Below are 10,434 nucleotides of genomic sequence, written 5' to 3' on the forward strand. Positions count from 1 at the left end.
GCACAACACTGAAGAAAAAAAAAACACTTGAATGGTGTACAGTAAATGTAAAATCTATTAAAATCTATTAAGGCAAGTAAAAAAAAAAAAAAAAGTCCCAAGAGAATGCCTCAAATTGTTTTGCTTTCAGTCTTGTGTTCTGTCATTGATCCAATAAAAAGCCAAGTTGTCTGGTGTCCCCGTCTTTCAAGGAATGTCGCACACAGGCGTCTCAACAAAGAACACTAACCAGTTTGGTTAAAAGTAAATACTTTAACAACCGTGGTAAAATCTGGACTGCAGGTTTTAGGACGTAGCTTTCAATTACAAATTACGTGCTGAGAAAAAAAAAAACACCAAATTGTCAATTTCCTACACCAAATTTAATTTTTTAAAGATGTTTTATTTATATTGCAAGTGCTCTACAAGGGTGTGATTTAAATGATTGCTGTTTCCAAATTAATAAATAAAAAGACATCAAATACTTAAGTCATGCCTTTTTTTTTTTACACTACAACAAAAAAAAACAAAACCAAAACTGCATGGTTAATGTGCATGGGGCCATGCCGCGACAAACCTTAGTGATTACTATTAACATATCGGTTTGACTGTACAATTATAATTACTATACAATACTCAGCCTGATCCAACACAATTTGATTGGAAATACATTAGACAGAAAACAGACTTCAGCGTAAATAACACTCATTTGAACCCGCTTGAGACCAGAGGAAATAAAAAATAAAACAAAAAAAACAGGGAAACAGTTTCTGGGTGTGCACAAATGTGAGGCAGAAGGGGGCTAAGGAATAAGAATAGAATCAAAATACACAAATGATCCAAGTCCAAGTTTCACCTCTGCTTCTTTTGCGCCAGTGCCACTTGGCGTGGGTGGGGGTGAGAGGGGGTCTTTTTGGGGTTCCATCCATCTCAGGATGGAAGCGCCAGACATCCTGTTGCAGACCTAGACACACATTTTAAAAGTTGAAATCCATTTTCTGTCAGTAAGAGAGGGCTTCTTACTGCTTACTGTACAGTGCAGTGAGAAATGCACTGATTTTTACATTGGGGAAAGCTAGCAGCCACATGGAAGTAAGTGATCTCTTTCGAGGACAAAAAAAAGTACACATTCTGGAAAGTGAAAAGTGGTTTATAAAGGAGAGGCATGGAGAAGAAACCATCTCTGAACAGAAGGGGGAGGGCTGCATGACATTTCTCCCACATACAATGCTGTCCTTTCGTCCCTTCTTAAGGGTCATCATTAAGCCTCTTCATCACTAAGGTAATATTTGGTAGAGTCGGAGAGCTGGTACTCTCAGTGAACAGGATCATTCCGCTTCATTCAGTAAAAAGAGCCGTTCATTTCGGTCAATTGGTGGTTAGGCTGTGATCTCCCCCTGTGCGTAGACCCGGTCAGTCGAGTCGACAACAGCTCACCAACTAGTACTGTGTCGGTCATGAACAAAACGGCCGGCGAACTGAATGGGTATATTATGAGCGGTTCATTCGTTCCCAAAAAACTAGTTCTTTGACTCATTCGTTCACGAACGCCACACCACTACTCTTTTCAGTGAACAGGATCATTCCTCTTCAGACCCGGTCAGTCGAGTCGAGTTAGTCCATTCATTCATGTTCACGTTCGTTACAACTCAACAGCTCACCAACTAGTGCTGTGTCGGTCATGAACAAAACGGCCGGCGGACTGAACAGGTATATTATGGCCGGTTCATTCATTCACAAAAAAAAAAAGAGAACTAGTTCTTTTGACTCATTTGTTCACGAACGCCACACCACTACTCTTTTCAGTGAACAGGATCATTCCTCTTCATTCAGTAAAAAGAGCCGTTCATTTTGGTCAATTAGTTGTTTGCCTGTGATCTCCCCCTGTGCGTAGACACGGTCAATCGCGTCGAGTCATTCCATTCATTCATTCATGTTCACATTCGTTCCGACTCAACAGCTCACCAACTGGTGCTGTCGGTCATGAACAAAACGGCCGGCGAACTGAATGGGTATATTATGAGCGGTTCATTCGTTCCCAAAAAAAAATAGTTCTTTGCCTCATTCGTTCACGAACGCCACACCACTACTCTTTTCAGTGAACAGGATCATTCCGCTTCATTCAGTAAAAAGAGTGGTTCATTTCGGTCAATTGGTGGTTAGCCTGTGATCTCCCCCTGTGCGCAGACCCGGTCAGTCGCGTCGAGTCAGTCCATTCATTCATTCATTCATTCATGTTCATGTTCGGTCCGACTCAACAGCTCACCAACTAGTGCTGTGTCAGTCATGAACAAAACTGCCGGCGGACTGAACGGGTATATTATGGGCGGTTCATTCGTTCGCATTAAAAAAACAACTAGTTCTTTTGACTCATTCGTTCACAAACGCCACACCACTACTCAGAATCAAAACATGGCGGCGGCCATGGTAACAAGTTTCAGTGAGTCCGGCCAGAAGAAAAGATGGCAGAGTATCCAAAGTATGGGAATACTTCACGCCAAAAAGGTAATGATGCGGTAGTTCTATTATTATTATTGTTAGTATTATTCATGTTCTTATACTTTGATATGGGCAGATCATTTAGAAATATCTATTTTTATCAACCTGTGCATGTGTGGTTTATGTTTTCAGGGACTTTCAGGGATTACTCGATGCATCAAAAATCTATTTTCTAGATTAATCGATTACAGAAATAATGGTTTAACCCAGTCCTAGTTTGAAGTGGGTCCATGATCATCATTACATCTGAATGGGATGCTACAAAGATGATACCACAAAAAAAACACCAAAAAAACACGTCATTGTATACTAATTTGACACCACTACAGAGCCAACCATGTCTTGACCTGCCTTCTTCGCTAGGAGGATAAGTAGACTAGATCTTGAAGCAAGCTCCCAGACTAAAGCTGTCCTATCTAGTCTGACTGCTATGTCCCGCCTAGTCCTGATGAACCCAGCTCGGATGAGAGGCAAAAAAAAGGTCTGACAACCTAAACAGTCGAACCGCGATCGATCGAATGCCATGAGAATACACCGACTTGGATGAACGAGAATATTCTTACTCCATATTGCTTTTCAGTTGATGCACCGTGCGCTTGTCCAGGTAGCGGCAGAAGAGAGTCAGCAGGTTGGAGGGTAGGAGGAGAGGCTCCACCAGGGAACACTGGGAAAGCTGTCGTGCCACCTGGAATATTGTGTCAGTCCTGCAAGCCAACAGACAGATGCCTTATCGAGATGAATTGATCATCTTTTGAGTGGAAACGAGTTTAAAAAAAAAAAAAAGTAGTACCACATCTCAAAGTCGCCGATGCTGGGCTCCAGTGGGACACCGGAAGACAGCAACTTCTCTCCATGGGACAGCAAAGCGTAAAGCAAAGACAGGCCAAACTGAAAGGGAGGGGGGGCGTTTCAGTTTCCGTGGAAATGTAGAAATGTTATCAAGCTTAAGTGCAACAGAAAACTCAGTGGACTAAAACACGAGTTAATAGGCTTCATCCTGTACAGTTTGTGGAAGTTAGCATATCTACATGGATTGGTTTTAGCCAGTTTACAAAATAAAAGTGCACAGACTCGAGTTCAATCCCACCCTCGGCCATCTGAGTGAGTACTAATTAGTCAGTAGAATCTTCATGCCTCTCATATGAAACCAGCGAGTTTGTTTTATGTAATATTTGTCCTATTTTTATCGGCAAATATGAAAACCTTCTCTTATAAATGCTGTTTAACTTTAAAGTTTAACTTTATTCTGCTATTTTTATTTTTATGTTTTATGTAATATGTGTCCTATTTTTTTATTGCCAAATATGAAAAACTGAAGGTTTTTCTAAGAAATGCTGTTTAGCTTAAGTTAACTTAAGTTTAACTTTATTCTGATATTTTTACTTTATCATTACATTGTAACATTTAAAGGGCTGCACGGTGATGACGTGGTTAGCGTGCAGGTCCCACAGCTAGTAGACCCTAGTTCGATTCCACCCTCGGCCATCTGAGTGAGTGAGTACCGAGTCAGTACTAATGAGTCAGTAGAATCTTCATGCCTCTCATATGAAACCAGCGAGTTTGTTTTATGTAATATTTGTCCTATTTTTAATCGGCAAATATGAAAAACTGAAGGTTTTTCTTAGAAATGCTGTTTAACTTTAAAGTTCAACTTTATTCTGATATTTTTATTTTATCATTACATTGTAACATTTAAAGGGCTGCACGGTGTGAGAGTGGTTAGCGTGGAGGTCCCACAGCTAGTAGACCCTAGTTAGATTCCACCCTCAGCCATCTCTGTGTGGAGTTTGCATGTTCTCCCCGTGCATGCGTGGGTTTTCTCCGGGTACTCCGGTTTCCTCCCACATTCCAAAAACATGCTAGGTTAATTGGCGACTCCAAATTGTCCATAGGTATGAATGTGAATGGTTGTCTATATGTGCCCTGTGATTGGCTGGCGACCAGTCCAGGGTGTACCCCGCCTCTCGCCCGACGACAGCTGGGATAGGCTCCAGCACCCCTGCGACCCTTGTGAGGATAAGCGGTAGAAAATGAATGAATACAAGCCAAGGAGGAGTGCAAAGACCTTGTTCTGGCATGCTAGTGAGAGGCAGTCGTTGTCGGACGGGTCAGATGTCAGAACTCTGAGGATGCCAATTAGCTGACTGAAGGTCAAGCCGCCAATCACATTCCGAAGGGGCGGGTAGAGCTCTGGAAGAGTCTATAAAACACAAAACACTATGAAACTCCGATTTCAATTCTCCATATATAAGCATTCCTTACCTCTTCAGTGTCTCTGCTCATCAGCGTCGGAAGGTTGGAGGTCACGATCGTCAAGATGTTTATGGCAGAGTCCTGCTTCAGGAACGGCATGAGACGGGCAAGAAGCTTTTTCCCCTTTGAGACAACCAGGAATGGAAGAAACTCCCCTCCTGAATCTCTACATGGATTCATTTAGGTCAATGAAACATCACCTTTCCCACCACACATCTTCACGTCAGTCACTCACAAAGCGTCATGGTGCTGCATTTGGGAGAAGATGTGCTCCACCTTCCTCTGGGTCTTCTCCATCAACAACCTCTCTTCAGCCTCAGACAAGACCGTCATTTTCATTCGGTTTGTCTCCTCGATCTCCAAGAGAACTATGAATAGCTGCAAGAGAGAACGTGGGAGTTTTACGTGATTATTGAAGATGAACAGTGATGGTTTTCTTCATCGCTGCTCAACACCTTTTCAATCTTGCTAAGGACCTCTAACCGCTGCCGTCTCGTGTCTTTTTGATCCTGCGGTGCGGAAAGTGAGAGTTAGTCATTGATGAAAAAGGATGATGGATACAGTGGGCTAACAGGTCACCTCGAGTGGACCCTGAGCTTGGACAGCATGAACAGCACCAATGGCACGGCGAGGAGAGTAACACGTGGACACAGCAACTTGACCCAGGGAACCTTCGATGTGCACCACTGCAAAAACAAAATTAATCACCACTCATTTACAGTTGGAAAAAGCACAATTTAATTAACATGAAAAGGGGGTGTTGCTGTGCATTTCCCAATCAATGGGCCTGTTTTTCCAGCATGGCGGCAATGTTTTTGGAGGAAGATTTGATCCAGCATGGCTTTCTATAGCATGTGTAATGCCTTAAATGTCACCAGGTCAGCTTACTTCCATCTGCGCTCCATTAATCGTCTCCGCCGCCCCCCTCACCCGCCACACCACCGCCATCCTCGTCCATAGCCTTGTCACTTCCCGCCTCGACTATTGTAACTCACTCCTCTTCGGCCTCCCTCAAAAATCCCTCCACAAGCAACAACTGGTTCGGAACTCTGCTGCCCGGATCATCACCAGAACCCCGTCATTCCACCACATCACCACCATCCTGCAGCAACTCCACTGTCTCCCAAAGAATCACCTACAAGTCCATCCATAACCTTGCCCCCCCCCCCCCCCCTTTACCTCTCTGACCTCGTCCACATTCTCAAGCCATCCCGGTTCCCTCAGATCTTCCTCCTCCCTCCATCTCACTGTACCCTCTGCACACCTTAGCTCTGTTCCCCAACTGTGGAATTCATTGCCACCAGACCTCCGTAACTCTGCCACCCTTCCCGTCTTCAAATCCAAACTCAAAACTCATCTTTTCAAACTTGCCTAACACCCCCCATTTATTGTATGCTCTTATTTATTGTATGTTCTCTTTTATCTTGTATTTTATATTGGTGTTTTTATCTTCTGTACAGCGACCTTGGGTGTCCTGAAAGGCGCTTTGAAATCAAATTTATTATTAATGTATGTGACGTTCTTGCTGATCGGACAATGAACTGCCATCTGCCCCCCTAAAGACGTCAGTGCCTTACCAGCCACAACACAAATATCACAATTCCTACAAACTACAGAACATACAATATCCTGATAAGACAGCAGGAGTAACCTGGCGTGTATGCGTCTGTCTGTTTTATGTAAGGAGTTGTCAGCTTGGGTGGCTCCCTCTTGCTCCTGATGCCCAGCTCCTCCTCAGCCAGCTTTGCTTCAACTCGCCGGTAATACTCCTAAAAACACAGACAGTACAGTGCACAGGAATTAAAAACCGAAACGACAACCCCCCCTTTGTATGTATGTTGAATGCATAACAATGCAAATGAATAATCTTACGGATACACATAATACGTGGAGTTCCGTACCTGATAGTAGTAATCCTCAAGGTATGGATTCTCACTTTGCAGCTGGATCATCTGCAGCCGAATGATCCACTCCTTCTCTTTGGCAGTCATCAGATTACAGTAAGGATCCCAGCCATGTATTTTTCTACATAAAATGTGTATATTTACAAATGACGTCATACAGGCATTACCACAACATCATATTTACAGACCTCTGGAAGATATGCTGTTTTTGGCTAAGCAAGCGTTTATGTTGTGGGTGGAGCTGGGTGACTGGACCAGGGTATCTGCAATATTAAAAAAAACATTACATTTGATATATTAATGCACATTCGAACATTAAAGTAATAACCACTTTTGCAACCTTAATATACCATAACAGTTTAGCTTCATGTGTGAAATTTCATAGTAAATACAAAAAATACAGTTTGACAATTAATGTGCTATATATCACTATATTGACAGTTACCATGGTAGCCATTATGTCATTGGATGCTCATATCACCTCATACTTCGGTACGAGGTGCATTATTAAAAAACAAACAAAAAAAAAACCTTAAACTGTATTATGGAAAGCAGGAAGTGAACAAATGTAACAGTTACTGATTGTAAAAGTACCAGATGGAGGGGTAGGATTTAATAAGCTTTGCTTCTTCCTACTCCTTTCGGACATGTGGAACTGTGAACTGATTATGTGATGCATTCAATTGTAATCTAATGCATGTTCAAATGAAATAAAACCAGTACCATTACCAATAGGGTACTAATACTGATTACTATACTCCAAGCCAAGTTACGCATGTTTTCCAGTACCAAAATATTTCGGGACTAATACATTGAGGATTTATTCCACATTTGACGTCACACACCTGAATTGCTGCATCGGATTGGTTGAGGGGCTGTAGAAGGGGGACGGCCTTGGCGAATTGGCCCCGAAGCGGAGTTGCATCATTTTAGGAGTGAAGGACCGCGGTGTGGAGGGACGGTTTGTGGGATACATAAATCCACCTGTCTGATGACAAGAATTAGGACACCACATGAGTCCGTTAGGATAAAGTGCATCAGAGTTAACACCTGATTGTAGTGCCGTCTCTGGGTTAATGGCTGGCGTGAGAAGGGGGGTCCGGGTACCATGGGTGCGTGCATCTGCAAAAAGAAAAATGTCAAACTTGAATATTGAAATCAAAATCAAATCAACTTTATTTGTAGAGCATTTTTCCTGCAGAGACATGCAACACAAAGTGCTTTACAGAATTAAAAAGAAAAACAATTACAAAGAAAGCCCCTCCCTCCCACCATCCATACTAGACACACACACAATCACACCCAGTAGGGAGACATGGCATGGCACTGAAGATCAAGGAAACGCCACATTTGGGGCCGTCCACATTGGGAGGAGCCACAGGCCGTGCCATCGGGGGACCAGCACCCGGGGGACCAGCACCCGGGGGACCAGCACCCGGGGGACCAGCACCCGGGGGACCAGCACCCGGGGGACCAGCACCCGGGGGACCAGCACGTATGTAAAATGACATGTAAAAATGTCAAGCTACTCATTTGGGTAAACATAATTCCCCACCTGTGACATGTCTCTTGGGCCAAATTGACGCCTCGAGTAGGGACCCCTTGGTTCGACCTCTCTCCTACCCCTGAAGGAAGATGCAGGATCCAGGAGGTTGGAGGTCAGGTGCTGTCCTCTGCCTCTATGACCCTCAATTACGCATATTATTGCGCTGTCCTGAGAAACAGATGCAGACAAAATAAGTATTTATGCAAGTCCTTACTCTAAGACAGGTACTTCACCTGAAGTATTGAACCGGAGAGTCTGCGTGTCTTTCTATAAGATGGTTCCATCCACTGCAGGGGGTAAAAGACACTCAAAAATGTGTAAGAGAAAATGTAACTCAAATATGAAAAAGTACTTACGTTCTCGTTAAAGGCATGGTGGTACATAACGTTGCCACAGTCCACTATAGCGCTATCAAGACTCTGCAATTAAAATCAGAAGACACTACATAGAGGACAAGTGGCAGTTAAGATCTCATCGAATTAAGTCAAATGTACCTTAAGGCTCGGCCGTCCCTGCACTATCCTCATCACGGCAGGATCTTCAAATATGGGACCCCTTCCCATCCCTCTCCTATACCCTCTACCCCTGCCTCGCTGCCCGAGGCACAAACTGGGGCACCGCTCTGGGAGGGGAGGGCGAGTTGTGAAGGGGGTGGAGGTCTCATGGACGGAGGTTGCGGGGGACACAGGTTTCGGGTCTGGCGGTGGTACCGGCGTCGGTGGCCGAGGCTCAGCAAACTGGAGGAGGGTGTAGGTAGGGTCATCTGGGATCAGCTGTGAGTCTACGTCTAACACACACAAACAAAGAGGTAGAATAATATATACATGGAAAAATATGACACTTTACGTTCTTCCATGGAGTTTTTCAATTTTCAAAACAAATGTAAATGGCTACTCTGTCGACTTTAAGTCCAACAACCTTTGCTAACCATAAAAAAATAATAAAAATTAATAAAATAAAAATAAAATAAAATTAGGAAAGCAGGACGTGAACAAATTTAACAGTTACTGATTGTTACTGATTCACTTCGTGCTTTCCTAATATAGTTTTAATTTAATTTTTATTTAATTTTTTTAATTTTAGTTTTTTCTTTATTTTATTTTAAATTTTATTTGTATAATTCATTTTATTTTTTATATATATATTATTTTTCAAGTACTTCGGTACGGGACAAAAAAATACAAAATTAAAAAAAAAACAAAAACCTTAAACTGTATTATGGAAAGCAGGAAGTGAACAAATGTAACAGTTACTGATTGTAAAAGTACCAGATGGAGGGGTAGAATCTAATAAGCTTTGCTTCTTCCTACTCCTTTTGGACATGTGGAACTGTGAACTGATTATGTGATGCACTCAATTGTAATCCGATGCATGTTCAAATGAAATAAAACCATTACCGCTACCATTTCCCAGTGTTACGAGGTATTTTGTTGACATTTTTACATTTAAAAAAATGGCATAAACCAATACAAATCAAACCACAGGGCAGATGCACGTTTACTATTAATGAATAGTGACGGGCAGAACTAAACTCTTCCACTAGATGGCAGTACTTACATAATTAACCTCTGTTATGCACCTGTTGATGTTTGAGTAAGTCATGGCGCCATGACATTTTCTTAATCAAACAATATGTGCCAAAACACGTCGACACCGCTACATTATTGTGTATTTGTTTAGATATATTCCATTAACTAATTAATTAAATTCCATGTCGCATTAACACACCCATTCCAAAGGTCTCCTCATTGTAGACATTGATCTCCTCATCCTCCTCCGCCATTGCCTGCAAAAGCCCGCAGTCCATATTGCTTTCGACGTCGTCTTCGCTCCAGTCATCTCCATTTTCAGGCCACTGAAGCTTCTGCTGGGACTCTCCTTCTTCTACTTCTTCAGCCACCTGAGTGTTATGATTGTATTTTACATGTATTGTGACACTAAACCAGGAAGTGGTGCCTTATTCTGAGACATTTTCAACTTGGATTTTCAGTATTAGCCATCGGGTAACCGGAAGTAGCCAATTAAACCAAATGTAGACGAACTTCATTACATTTTTAAAAATGTGACTTACTTGCTGGTTCTCTGAATCACTCATGGTGTATTTTGGAGATATTTGTATTCCCTTTTAAAGATAACAAGCAACAGTAACTTTTGTCTGTGTTATGTTATGCCGCCTTGGGTCAAACTGTTCGGGAGTCTCATTACTGTTTAATTGACCTCACCTGTGCGCATGATGAAAACGTGCCTACGTCA

The 10,434-nt window shown here is 42.5% G+C and overlaps 1 protein-coding gene across 1 annotated transcript; it reads right to left on the reverse strand.

Moving 5' to 3' along the window:
• Positions 1-379: 379 nt before the first annotated feature.
• On the reverse strand, positions 380-10,424 carry patl2 (PAT1 homolog 2). Its single transcript, XM_058061807.1, has 19 exons — positions 10,253-10,424; positions 9,910-10,081; positions 8,676-8,968; positions 8,538-8,600; positions 8,415-8,468; positions 8,191-8,349; positions 7,686-7,757; positions 7,481-7,623; positions 6,824-6,898; positions 6,633-6,756; positions 6,383-6,500; positions 5,311-5,417; positions 5,187-5,240; positions 4,967-5,109; positions 4,741-4,897; positions 4,544-4,678; positions 3,269-3,366; positions 3,042-3,182; positions 380-943 (listed from the first exon to the last, which is right to left on the reverse strand). The coding sequence occupies exons 1-19, from the start codon at positions 10,274-10,276 to the stop codon at positions 910-912; spliced, it is 2,166 nt and encodes a 721-aa protein (XP_057917790.1). The 5' UTR covers positions 10,277-10,424; the 3' UTR covers positions 380-909.
• Between the last annotated feature and the right edge of the window lie 10 nt (positions 10,425-10,434).

The sequence above is a fragment of the Doryrhamphus excisus genome, chromosome 22, assembly GCF_030265055.1.
Source record: "Doryrhamphus excisus isolate RoL2022-K1 chromosome 22, RoL_Dexc_1.0, whole genome shotgun sequence".
Classification (NCBI taxonomy): Eukaryota; Metazoa; Chordata; class Actinopteri; order Syngnathiformes; family Syngnathidae; genus Doryrhamphus; species Doryrhamphus excisus.

Coding starts and splice junctions, on each gene's coding strand:
- patl2 (XM_058061807.1), bottom strand. CDS start 10,276: ATGAGTGATTCAGAGAACCAGCAA. Junction 10,082..10,252: donor GTGATTCAGAGAACCAGCAA/GTAAGTCACATT, acceptor CATAACACTCAG/GTGGCTGAAGAAGTAGAAGA. Junction 4,898..4,966: donor ATGCAGCACCATGACGCTTT/GTGAGTGACTGA, acceptor GAATCCATGTAG/AGATTCAGGAGGGGAGTTTC.